Genomic DNA, 13,860 nt, shown 5'->3' with positions numbered 1-13,860 from the left:
GTTTTTTAGTGTGTTGAGTCACGTTTGTCCACTCAGTTCCTAATTTATCCTCTCGAGCACACGTTTTTTCAGTGAATTTGAAATGTTTAGCACGTTAACAGCAGCAGAATGGGCTGTTTCTCTTTCATGTAATTTGTGTCAAAACCTTTCTGTATGGGAGATTCTTTAACTTTTTCAGCCGACAGGTTTCAGGTCATAGGCCATCTTGTTAAGCTGAACACAAGTGCAGTGCTTTATGGGAAAACTGAAAGGCAATGCACAATTCCAAAATGCAGTTTTTGATTTTCATAAAAAAATAACCTTGACTTTGTGATAATGATCAAATAACTATTTTTTTTTATTACATGATCATTTCGAACAAGAAAGAAGAAGGGACAGCAACTACCTTTTTAGACTTTTTTTTCTTCCCAAAAAAGGTTTTCTCAGTTAAATAGCAAATATAAGAGTGTTCATTTAGATTAGCTGCCACTTTTTAGCAAGTTAAAAAAAATAAATAAAAATAAAGTGCTCAGCTTAGTTGCAAAAAATGGACCCTTGCAAGGCTCTCCCTGCTGCTTTGTAAAATCTAAAAACAGACCCTCCATTTAGCTCTCGTTATATGCTGGACACTTTCCAAAGAAATCATTTTCAGGATAGTGAGCTATCTAAAAGAGTGATAAAAACTGCAAGAAACCGTGGGCTCTCGTAGTCTGTATGCACTGCAGTGGCACAAACATGCGCTCTTCCCATTTAAGCTTTGCCCGTGATTTTGTAACCAGGCTGGCATCTCCTCAGCTACAGCACACTGGTGCTAAACTCAGATTTAAAAAAATAAGGCGCAGGATGCGGTTTGACGCACTGAGGAAAATTATGCAAATGTTTGGAGCCAACCCACGATGTTTATTTACGGTGAAGATGTGCCCAGCCAATCGGCAACGGGTGATGTTGCACTACTGTTACCACCTTTGTCCTGGTCTAGGAAACTAGTTTTGTCTGATGAGATTTAGTATGGCTCTTATACGATGAAGCTCACCACAAGAAGTTACTCGTCAAAAATTTGAGTAGTTAGACAAGATGACTCCTACCTCCTTCTCCTTCCAACTCACTCCTCAGGGCTTCACTGTGAATTCTAGTGCGTCTCTGGAGTACTCCTGTCACAGAACCAATTGCTACATTCCTAAGAGCAAAATGGCTTCCCTCCCGTGTGAATTATAATGTGTTTCTGGAGACCACTACTGTAACGAAATTTTTTGCCACATTCAGAACAGCAATATTTCTTTTCTCTCTCCAAATTCTTTTCAGTGTGAATTTTTGAGTGTTTCTGAAGAGTCCTCCTGTCACAGAATTTTTTGCCACATTCCAAACAGCAAAATGGCTTTTCTCCAGTGTGAACTCTAGTGTGACTCTGATAACCACTCCTGTTACGGAACAATTTGCCACATTCCACACAGCAATATGGCTTCTCTCCAGTGTGAATTCTTGTGTGGTTTTGAAGAGTACTACTGTCAGAGAATTGTCTGCCACATTCATTACAGTAATATGGCTTCTCTCCAGTGTGACCTCTTCTGTGGCTGTCCAGAGAACCCCTGTTACAGAATCGTTTGCCACATTCCAAACAGCAATACGGCTTCTCTCCAGTGTGAATTCTTTTGTGGCTCTGAAGACTTGTTGTACGTGAGAATCGTTTTCCACACTCCGTACACTGATATGGCTTCTCTCCTGTGTGAATTCTCTTGTGGCTCTGAAGATAACTACTGTCACTGAATTGTTTGCCACATTCAGAACAGGAATACGGCTTCTCTCCTGTGTGTATTCTTTTGTGGCTCTTTAGATTATTATTGTGACGGAATCGTGTGCCACATTCCATACAGCAATACGGCTTCTCTCCAGTGTGAATTCTCTTGTGGCGCTGGAGTTGGGTACTCTCGCGGAATTGTTTGCCACATTCATTACAGCAAAAAGGTTTCTCTCCTGTGTGAATTCTGTTGTGGCTCTGAAGGGAACTCTTCCGACAAAATTGTTTGCCACATTCAGAACAGCAGTGAGGTTTACCTCCTATATACAGTTTAAAAAGAAAAGGAAAAAAAAAAAAAACGATTTGAATTCAATTCCCTGTTTTTCACATTGAATCAAAATGCTGATGGAAATGAAGAACACATTTTCATAAGCATACACAAATACATTTACATTTGGAAAACTCCCAATTTGATAATTTTGCCAGCTGCATTACAACTTCTTACTACATGAGGACAATCACTGGAACCAAGAAGATGAAACAGTAAAAATACATAGGTCATGTGTGACAGCCCCCTCTGAGAAGACGGTCAGTCACATTTTGTAAACTATATTACAGAACTGCATCATCATATTGTTAAAATATAATGCAAAGATATGTTTTTATTATTTTATTTGACGAATGGTGGTAAAAAGTGATAACCTTCAGTTATTGGGATATTGAAGAATTGAAACAGAGAGCCACGGCAAGTACATGAAATGCACTTTTGATAATCAGAATGTCAATTTCTAACCTGCTTAGTGCTGATCAGGATCGCAGGGGCCTGCTGGAGCCCAACCCAGCTAGCACAGGGCACAGGTGCCCAGACATTTTTTCCCCACATTGAGGCAAAAGCCAGTTGAGTCCAAAACCTGCATCAACATACTTATTTAAATCACAAAAGCAGAGGAATGAAAAAAGTGACATATTAATGCACAGGCCTTCAGGAGATGCAGGGGTTCTGGAAGAAAAATTACAAGCGAAAACCCAGGATCAGCGCAGTTATTTGTGTCTCCTCTGGAAGGGGATTGGCAGGTGACAATGGGATGGGTTAGCATCATGACATACAAAAGTGTGCGGCATTCACTAGAAAATGACCGTACATGAGCTGCTCTCTGTTCCTCACCCCTTGCTCTTCTGCCTCTAATTTCGTAATCTTAGCTTTTTTTGATCTTGTTGAGAATTTTGATTAAGAATCAATGCGCTTCATTATTAGATTTAGTGCTCTCAGCTATGAAATGTCTAGGCCTGAAACAGCTTTAAAAGGACACCATTTATTTTGTTAGAGAGGCCTCTTGCCTGCCTGTCCTTCCCACTTGCCTTGTTTTGAGTTTCTGTGAGCCAAGGTCATCATGTGCTCTTTGAGGAAGCAAGCAGGCAGATTTTGTTTTGAGGATGCAAGTGCTGATAGAAGACTAAAAACAAACTGCGTGTAGGACCTGTGTGAGTAAAAGGCAGGCTCTCAGGCTAGCGCATAAAACATATAAGCACTCAAAAGGTATTTAGAAGTATTAGGGCTCATTAATACCTTAGGCAATAAAATTAAATTATAATGCATAATGATATTAGTTAGTTTGAGCACGATAGGGGCTTAAGAGTTGATTGTTGAAAGTTATGGACTTTTTCCTGAACATTTGCTGTGACGTAAGCAGTAGCTTGGCTTCTGGCAGACCACTGGGCAGCTATGTGCCATAACTTAACAACACTGGACTCTTATATTAGCATGCACATTTACTTTAATTCAGCCAGCATTTAAGTTTATATGCCAATGCATCTTTATACAACTTAGTGATAATAATAAAAAGATACAGTAGCACATATCAGTTGGCTTAAAGAAGCAACTGTTACAGGCTTGTCTTTTTCTCCTTCTTTCAAGTATGAAGCAGCAGTGTGTCAAGGCCATCTGCTGCTTGGCCCTTATTAGTGAAGCTGTGTGCTGCCACCTATTATTTTAGCCTTATAGGATGCTAATGCAACAAGCAATCATTTATTGAATTATTGATTAGGCAGTCCAGTTTCATATATGGGTCCTTCTGATCTCAATTTAATTGTTAAGAGTTGATTAACTGAAAGCCTTCGATCTTAGCAGCTCAGGATTAGGCCGTGAGAATGAAGGGAGGGACAATCAGGCGATGCTCACCTCCGGGTTGCAAATCTGCCCTGCCAGCTAAAGTGGTTGTTATGAGAAGATGGACTGGGAAGGAAATTTGTTATGAGAAGGTCTACTGGGAAGAAGATTATTATGGGGATGTCTACGGTGGGCAAGAATATTGTTACGAGAAGGTCTGCAACACCAGGTGATTGATATGAGAAAAGGTGCTGAGTGAGGTCATCATCACGAGAAACCCTGTAAAGCAAATGATGGGAAACAGTGTAAAGGGTGGACATTTTTGTTATAAGAATTTTAATAAATTTGGGGCTCACCCAATTCTCGGGACTCACTTCATGAACTGAGACAGACCTCATGTCCTGTGCAATTGTTTCCTGAGTTGAGCAATAAAGTACAGTGATACCTTGAGATACGAATTAATTGAAATGAGATTAATTCATGCCAGCCCCTAAAAAACCACCCCAATTTTTTAAAATAAATCCTAATACATAAAAGAGAATCTAAAGAAATAAACAGATGTTGGCGAAGCTGATTAGCGTATTGTAATGTGTTTTTCTTTCACTTCACTTTTGCTTAACTTAATTTTCTTCTTCACTAGTTTTTTTCTTTTTTGCCACGCTTTCGTCACTTTCATTCTCACAGTGTTTCAATAGAAACCTGTCCAAGGAGCTTTGTTTAGTCCTCCCCTTTAGAATGTTTGTGAAATGAGTTAGGCAAGTGCCATTAAATAGCGCCGCTGCACGAACAGTTGTAACTTTTTCAGGGTGTTTCTTTTCTTTAAAGTTTGAAACTTTTTCACACATTGCAAACACTTCCTTTATCACACTTTAAGAGACAACCTCCTCCGCGATACCGATTTCCTGCAGAACCTCCGTATGATGCTGCGTCTGTAGTTCCGTCAACTCCTCCGTCGTTAGTTCCTCGGAATGTGCGGCGACAAGCTCTTTGATGGCTCCTAACTCAAGGCAAAAAATCGACCTAGTGATGGCTCATATCTCAAAAAACTCGTACGTTGGGGCACTCGTATCTCAAGGTACCACTGTATTATAATTCTGACTGCCATTCTGAAGGCTCTGCTCATTTTTTCTGAAGATTTCTCCACAATATTCTCCGTTTTGCTATGAACTAACTAAAGAGGTTATCTACAGTATGTACCTGTTCATAATAATGACCTCTCTGGAGTTTAAAAACTTCTCCTGTTTTGTAGTCTCTTAGCACAGCGAAGAAAACCCTCGAGTCCAGGCATGACAGCACCCTGATGGTTGAATTTGACCAAGCGTCTTCGATAATTATCAAGCTCAACAATTTTGTGGAAGAACAAGTCGATGTACTCCAAGTTTTGTTGAATGCAGTTATTCAAAAGGAATTTTACTGGATTTAAGAGAAGACTATTTTGCCCTGAAGGGTAAGTAGAGCAAACGTCCCAAATCCTTCAACTACTTTCAGGGTTGGTTGAACAATAAGACATGGATATATCTGGCCAGAGTTCATCTAACACAAGCTGGCTCTCACCGCCTCTTAACTGATCTCAAGATGATTTTGGAGGAGATTGATTTTTTTTCTCTCTACCAGTGCTTGAACTGTTTGTTTAACGGCATTATCATTGCACATTCTCTTTGCTAAATCCTCTGCAGTGTCAATGCTTATTTTTAAGCTATTTATATATTTATTTTGTACTAGCTGTTCCCTGCAGCTCTGCCCATGTAGTAGTGAAACAGGACAAACTTTAAAAATCAATAAACAAACAGGTATTGCTAGCTAAGCGGAGGCAAGGTACACTCCAAAATATGGCAACAGGTACAGCGACTCAAATGGAGGCTGGTGCGTGAGTGAGGAGGGCCCTGCCCGGCTAACCACTCCTGACGTGACACTTCCACCTACCCTCGGCACCCAGCCTCTGTCTCAGATTAGCTTGAATATATCGCTCCTGCAAGCAAACTATGAATAACTGGAATGTTCAAGCAAATTATAGAAAAAACCCCAATCTAAATCCATTAAGTAGTTCTCTCGTTCGCTAGCTAAGCGGAGGTAAGGAATGCCCAGAGGCTGGTGTGCGAATGAGGAGGGCCCCACCACATCTCTCAGATTTGCTCAAATAATTCGGTACCGCAAGCGAACTATGATATTTAGCACAATGAGAGAAGTCACAAAATCAAGCAGAATGTTTAAGTAAATTCTAGAAAAAAACATGATCTAAATACATTAAGTAGTTCTCTCATGAAAAGCGGACAGACAGAGAAACGTTGGATTTTTATTAATATAGAGATAAGGCGGGGTGGTGATGGGGGGTGTCCCTTTTGGTATTGTTTTGCCTTCTGGGTGGGTTTGTTTGCCCTGCACTTTTTCTGGGTCTACCTTGGACTCACAGTTATTGTTGACTGGGTATTTGGAGATGGTTGCTTCTCACTTTTGTATTCTAGGCCTGCCTTCTGGCTTTTTAACATTTCCCTCTTACAGGGCACAGTGTTTATTAAATTATTTTCTACAACTCTAAATAAATTTAATGAGGTCAACGTAAATATGGTTTCCGACCCTGCTGATAGAGAAATTTTATATATTATATATATATTTTATATATATATATATATATATATATATATATATATATATATATATATAAATATATACAGTATACATAAATAGAGAGAGAGAGAGAGAAATATAGATAGATATAGAGAGCTGTTCCATTATTTCCCACAGTAATATTTTGAGATTGTTAGCACTAATGTGATCTTTACTATCATTTTTGGAGACTTTTGAATTTTCCTACTTCCATTATCTCTAACCTGCTCTGCATGTGTATCATGGGACTTGGGTCTGAAGGTTGTAAGTATGACAAGACTTGTCTGTTTCACGGGACATGAAAGTGTCTCTCTGTCTCTCTTCAAAAGGTCATATCTCGTCCCCGGGAAAAAAAAAAAAGTTTTTTTTTTAATAATAGATTATTTATATATATACACATATATATATATATATATATATATATATATACACATATATATATATATATATATATACAGTGCATCCGGAAAGTATTCACAGCGCATCTCTTTTTCCACATTTTGTTATGTTACAGCCTTATTCCAAAATGGATTAAATTCATTTTTTTCCTCAGAATTCTACACACAACACCCCATAATGACAACGTGAAAAAAGTTTACTTGAGGTTTTTGCAAATTTATTAAAAATAAAAAAATGGAGAAATCACGTGTACATAAGTATTCACAGCCTTTGCCATGAAGCTCAAAATTGAGCTCAGGATCATCCTGTTTCCCCTGATCATCCTTGAGATGTTTCTGCAGCTTAATTGGAGTCCACATGTGGTAAATTCAGTTCACTGGACATGATTTGGAAAGGCACACACCTGTCTATATAAGGTCCTACAGTTGACAGTTCATGTCAGAGCACAAACCAAGCATGAAGTCAAAGGAATTGTCTGTAGACCTCCGAGACAGGATTGTCTCGAGGCACAAATTTGGGGAAGGTTACAGAAAAATTTCTGCTGCTTTGAAGGTCCCAATGAGCACAGTGGCCTCCATCATCCGTAAGTGGAAGAAGTTGGAAACCACCAGGACTCTTCCTAGAGCTGGCCGGCCATCTAAACTGAGCGATCGGGGGAGAAGGGCCTTAGTCAGGGAGGTGACCAAGAACCCGATGGTCACTCTGTCAGAGCTCCAGAGGTCCTCTGTGGAAAGAGGAGAACCTTCCAGAAGGACAACCATCTCTGCAGCAATCCACCAATCAGGCCTGTATGGTAGAGTGGCCAGACGGAAGCCACTCCTTAGTAAAAGGCACATGGCAGCCCACCTGGAGTTTGTCAAAAGGCATCTGAAGGACTCTCAGACCATCCATCCATCCTCTTCCAGCTTATCCGAGGTCGGTTTGCGGGGGCAGCAGCTTGAGCAGAGAAGCCCAGACTTCCCTCTCCCCGGCCACTTCTTCTAGCTCTTCCGGGAGAATCCCAAGGCGTTCCCAGGCCAGCTGAGAGACATAGTCCCTCCAGTGTGTCCTGGGTCTTCCCCGGGGCCTCCTCCCGGTTGGATGTGCCCGGAACACCTCACCAGGGAGGCGTCCAGGAGGCATCCTGATCAGATGCCCGAGCCACCTCATCTGACTCCTCTCGATGCGGAGGAGCAGCGGCTCTACTCTGAGCCCCTCCCGGATGACTGAGCTTCTCACCCTATCTTTAAGGGAAAGCCCAGACACCCTGCGGAGGAAACTCATTTCAGCCGCTTGTATTCGTGATCTCGTTCTTTCGGTCACTACCCATAGCTCATGACCATAGGTGAGGGTAGGAACATAGATCGACTGGTAAATTGAGAGCTTTGCCTTGTGGCTCAGCTCCTTTTTCACCACGACAGACCGATGCAGAGCCCGCATTACCCCTCCTTTAACCGCCACCTTATCGTGGTGGAGGGGTTTGCGTGTCCAAATGATCCTAGGAGCTCTGTCGTCCGGGGCTTTATGCCCCTGGTAGGGTCACCCAAGGCAAACTGGTCCTAGGTGAGGGATGAGACAAAGAGCGGTTCAAACCTCCTATGATGAAAGAAAACTTTGGACAGCGTTTTCCCTTGCCCGGATGTGGGTCACCGGGGCCCCCCTCTGGAGCCAGGCCTGGAGGTGGAGCTCGATGGCGAGCGCCTGGTGGCTGGGCCTGCACCCATGGGGCTCGGCCGGGCACAGCCCGAAGAGGCAATGTGGGTCCCCCTTCCCATGGGCTCACCATCTATGAGAGGGGCCAAGGACGTCGGGTGCAGTGTGAGTTGGGTGGTGGCCGAAGGCAGGGACCTTGGCGGTCCGATCCTTGGCTACAGAAGCTGGCTCTCAGACCATGAGAAAGAAAATTCTCTGGTCTGATGAGACAAAGATTGAACTCTTTGGTGTGAATGCCAGGCGTCACGTTTAGAGAAAACCAGGCACTGCTCATCACCAGGCCAATACCATCCCTACAGTGAAGCATGGTGGTGGCGGCATCATGCTGTGGGGATGTTTTTCAGCGGCAGGAACTGGAAGACTAGTCAGGATAAAGGGAAAGATGACTGCAGCAATGTACAGAGACATCCTGGATGAAAACCTGCTCCAGAGTGCTCTTGACCTCAGACTGGGGCAACGATTCATCTTTCAGCAGGACAACGACCCTAAGCACACAGCCAAGATATCAAAGGAGTGGCTTCAGGACAACTCTGTGAATGTCCTTGAGTGGCCCAGCCAGAGCCCAGACTTGAATCCGATTGAACATCTCTGGAGAGATCTTAAAATGACTGTGCACCGACGCTTCCCGTCCAACCTGATGGAGCTTGAGAGGTGCTGCAAAGAGGAATGGGCGAAACTGGCCAAGGATAGATGTGCCAAGCTTGTGGCATCATATTCAAAAAGACTTGAGGCTGTAATTGCTGCCAAAGGTGCATCGACAAAGTATTGAGCAAAGGCTGTGAATACTTCCTTAGAAGACTGGCGTCCTTCAACATCTGCAATAAGATGCTGCAGATGTTCTATCAGACAGTTGTGGCGAGCGCCCTCTTCTACGCAGTGGTGTACTGGGGAGGCAGCATAAAGAAGAGGGACGCCTCACGCCTGGATACACTGGTGAGGAAGGCAGGCTCCATTGTAGGCATGGAGCTGGACAGTTTGACATCTGTGGCAGAGCAACAGGCGCTGAGCAGACTCCTGTCAATCATGGAGAATCCACTGCATCCACTGAAGAGGATCATCTCCAGACAGAGGAGCAGCTTCAGAGACAGACTGCTGTCACCATCCTGCTCCACTGACACACTGAGGAGATCGTTCCTCCCCACACTATGATAGATACATAGATACTTTAATACTTTATTAATCCCAAGGGGAAATACACATTGCGACACATATGCGACTCTTCAATTCCACTCTCGGTGTTGGGGCTACGGGGGGGTAAACGTTAACATTATACAAAGTTATTGTCTGTCTGTTATACCTGCATTTTTATCACTCTTTAATTTAATATTGTTCTTTCTCAGTATGCTGCTTCTGGAGTATGTGAATTTCCCCTTGGGATTAATAAAGTATCTATCTATCTATCTGTCTACTTATGTACATGGGATTTCTCAGTTCTTTTATTTTTAATAAATTTGCAAAAACCTCAAGTAAACGTTTTTCACGTTGTCATTATGGGGTGTTGTGTGTAGAATTCTGAGGAAAAAAATGAATTTAATCCATTTTGGAATAAGGCTGTAACATAACAAAATGTGGAAAAAGTGATGCGCTGTGAATACTTTCTGGATGCACTGTATACTATTATATATATATATATATATATATATATATATATACACAGAAGTGAAGGTTTGTGACCCCACCTCATTACCCCCTGTCCCCCACACCACACACTTACCTACCCCCAAATCCTTCCCCACCTCATTTTGCTATATATTGCCTTCAATTCTTGTATGTCTAATCATTATCCTCTGATGAAAGCTCAGGAGTAAAAAACTACTTTATGATATGTGATTCATTCTCTCCCATTGTGGATCTCCAACTACACATATATAGATATAGATATATACTGTACATGTAGAGTGAGAGAGATACAGAGAGTTATACCTACAGTCATATGAAAACGTTTGGGAACCCCTGCATAATAATTGACTCTCCTTTCAACAAAAAAGATAACAGTGGTCTGTGTTTCATTTCCTAGGAACATCTGAGTACTGTGGTGTTTTCCAAACAAAGATTTTTAGTGACGCAGTATTTAGTTGTATGAAATTAAATCAAATGTGAAAAACTGTCTGTGCACAAATGTGAGTCCCCTTGTAATTTTGCTGATTTGAATGTCTGTCACTGCTCAATGCTGATTACTTGTAACACCAAATTGGTTGGATTAGCTCATTAGGCCTTGAACTTCATAGACAGGTGTGTCCAATCATGAGATATAAAGGTATTTAAGGTGGTCAATTGCAAGTTGTGCTTCCCTTTGACTCTCCTCTGAAGAGTGACAGCATGGGATCCTCAAAGCAACTCTCCAAAGATCTGAAAACAAAGATTGTTGAGTCTCCTGGTTTAGGGGAAGGCCACAAAAAGCTATCTTAGAGGTTTAAACTGTCAGTTTCAGCTGTAAGGAATGGAGTCAGGAAATGGAAGGCCACAGGCAGTTACTGTTAAACCCAGCAGGTCTGGCGGGCCAAGACAAATACAGGAGTGGCATATCAGCAGGATTGTGAGAATGGTTACAGACAACCCACAGATCACCTCCAAAGACCTGCAAGAACATCTTGCTGCAGATGGTGTATCTGTGCATCGTTCTACAATTCAGCACAATTTGCACAAAGAACATCTGTATGGCAGGGAATTGAGAAAGAAGCCCTTTCTGCACTCACGCCACAAACAGAGTCGCTTGTTGTATGCAAATACTCATTTAGACAAGCCAGATTCATTTTGGAACAAAGTGCTTTGGACTGATGAGACAAAAATGGAGTTATTTGGTCATAACAAAAAGTGCTTTGTATGACGGAAGAAGAACACCACATTACAAGAGAAACACCTGCTACGTACTGTCAAATTTGGTGGAGGTTCCATGATGCTGTGGGGCTGCGTGGCTAGTTCAGGGACTGGGGCCCTTGTTCAAGTCGAGGGTCGGAGGATTTCAACCTGATATCAACAAATTCTTCAGGATAATGTTCAAGCATCAGTCACAAAGTTGAAGTTACGCAGGGGTTGGATATTCCAACAAGACAATGACCCAAAACACAGTTCAAAATCTACAAAGGCATTCATGCAGAGGGAGAAGTACAATGTTCTGGAATGGCCGTCACAGTCCCCTGACTTGAATATCATCGAAAATCTATGGGATGATTTGAAGCAGGCTGTTCATGCTCGGCAGCCATGAAATTGAACTGAACTGGAGAGATTTTGTATGAAGAATGGTCAGAAATACCTCCAACCAGAATCCAGACACTCATCAAAGGCTATAGGAGGACAGCGTCTAGAAGCGTCCGTTATATTTGAAGAGGAGGCTCAACTAAGTATTGATGTCATATCTCTGTTGGGGGGCCCACATTTATGCACCTGTCTAATTTTGTTATGATGCAAATTGCATATTTTCTGTTAATCCAATAAACGTAATGTCACTGCTGAAATACTACTGTACTGCACCAGGCATAAAGGTGAAAGAAAAATGGCACCATTTGGATGTGCCAAGAGGTCGGGGGTCATCCTGCCAGTCAGTCTGCCCTACACCTGTCCTTCAACGAAACAGTGCAGCTTGCAGAGCTCGCCAAGGTATCATGCAAAGTCCTGTTTTTAATTATGTTTTGTGATGGTCTTTATATAAAAAACATTTATAGACTACTTGTAAAAGCAGCAGATCGAATGTTATTTACTTATCTTCCTACAGTGTAAAGTCAAAGTAGACTGCAGAGCTTCCTGGGTTTGATCGACACGGGCATACTGACAAACGACTTGTGCAATGCCACTCCTTATTCAGGAAAAGATCACAGTCGTTCTACAGGAAAAGACTTTCCAAGACTGTGGTCATAAAGCTTGTAGACCCATTTCTGTACAAAAGCAGACAGTTGCGTAAAGTGCGACAAGAGCTTCCACCTGCTGCTAAAGTCACTTCAGTACACATGTACGGAGTCAGCGTGCCCGTGTCGATTAAACAGAGGAAGCTCTGCAGTCTACTTACGACTTTACGCTGTAATAAGGTAAATAACATTTCAATCTGGCTTTGGGGTATCTATATAGGCTTTTGTTCTATCTATCAGAACAAGCCTCACACCGTGGAAGATTTGAAGGAAAACATCCAATGTGAAATTGCTGCTACTCCCCACCTGAGACACTTGCCGATTTGTTTAGGAACATGGAGCGCCACGTCGAAATGTGTCTAGCAGAAAATGGAAACCACTTCCAGCATCACATGTAATGCAATCGATTACACAAACATCAAGGTACAGAGCGGATTTTTTTGGTTCAGACTGCTTCATCCTAACGGGAGTCTTTCTAGTGAATCTCCCTGTACATTGAAAGAAAATAAAAACGACTGTGTGTTTAAAGCCACTGGCTTGGCACGATGGATCTAAAAGTTAAAGCAACTTATCAAATAACTGGTACTGTAAGTTGCATCCATCCGATTGTTCGAAGTACACAGCTTAGGGGCTTTGGAGCGCAGGGAACGATAGCACTGATTTACTAGGGACTTTAGCAGAGGAAGCCCCAAGCATTTTCCCCCCATGTTATGAGCTCAAGATTTCACAAGCACAATGTCCTGAAATACGTCAAAAATGCTCACTAGAGGTGGAAACCACCAAAAGTCGGCTAGTAACAAGGGCAAAAACATAGGATCTTTATAAAATAAACAGATTTATTCTTCAGAAAAGTAAGTTTCGTGGAGCACAAAAGGCAAAGGGGAGTTGTCTGAAAATTCAAGGCAATCCAAGTGAAAAAGTCCAAAAACAAGAATCAGGAACTGAAGTTAAAACACAGAGAGGAAAATGGTGATATAAATTACAAAGCACAGAAGAAACAATTAAACCATCTCCCAAATGCATTCAAATGAACCGTAAGGGGCCGAGGATTGTCCTTTGCCTTAATAGAGGTGAGGGTAGTCCATTTGCAGTAACGGGCAGGTGGCCCCACCTTCTGGAGAACTACCCACAAAAAAAAAAATTAAACCTACGAAAACTGCATAATCAACAATGTAAACATTAACAAAGAAATCAAAAATGAAAAGGGAAGACATGAAAATGTCATTTTAGCCCCAGCCAGGTGAGGAACGCTGGCTGAAATACAACACCCCCCCATCCCCCAGTCAAGGCTCAACGTAAATTACTTCAAATGGGACCCACATGGTGGGCTGAAGTACATCAATCTGAAATGGAGGAGAACCTCAGTCGGAGCCCTATGATTTCTGTGATCCGGAATCACGGATTAAACGCTTAAAAATGGATTTTAGATTTAAAAACAGAAATGTGCGAAATTTAGAGACTGAAGGGGTGACTGTTACAAAACTTCCAAATAAATTAAACGA

The 13,860-nt window shown here is 42.1% G+C and overlaps 1 protein-coding gene across 1 annotated transcript in view; it reads right to left on the bottom strand.

Moving 5' to 3' along the window:
• Nucleotides 1-387: 387 nt before the first annotated feature.
• The window catches only part of LOC114644701 (zinc finger protein 721-like), a 250,513-nt gene continuing 237,040 nt past the window's right edge, over nt 388-13,860 (bottom strand). The window contains exon 6 of the mRNA XM_051935332.1: nt 388-2,034. Coding sequence (XP_051791292.1) covers nt 1,157-2,034 — 878 coding nt within the window. The 3' untranslated portion in view covers nt 388-1,156. The remainder of the gene's footprint in view (nt 2,035-13,860) is intronic.

Source organism: Erpetoichthys calabaricus, chromosome 1 (genome assembly GCF_900747795.2).
Source record: "Erpetoichthys calabaricus chromosome 1, fErpCal1.3, whole genome shotgun sequence".
Lineage (NCBI taxonomy): Eukaryota > Metazoa > Chordata > Cladistia > Polypteriformes > Polypteridae > Erpetoichthys > Erpetoichthys calabaricus.
Note: the sequence above shows the minus strand (reverse complement) of the source record. Positions and strands in the feature narration are given on the sequence as shown.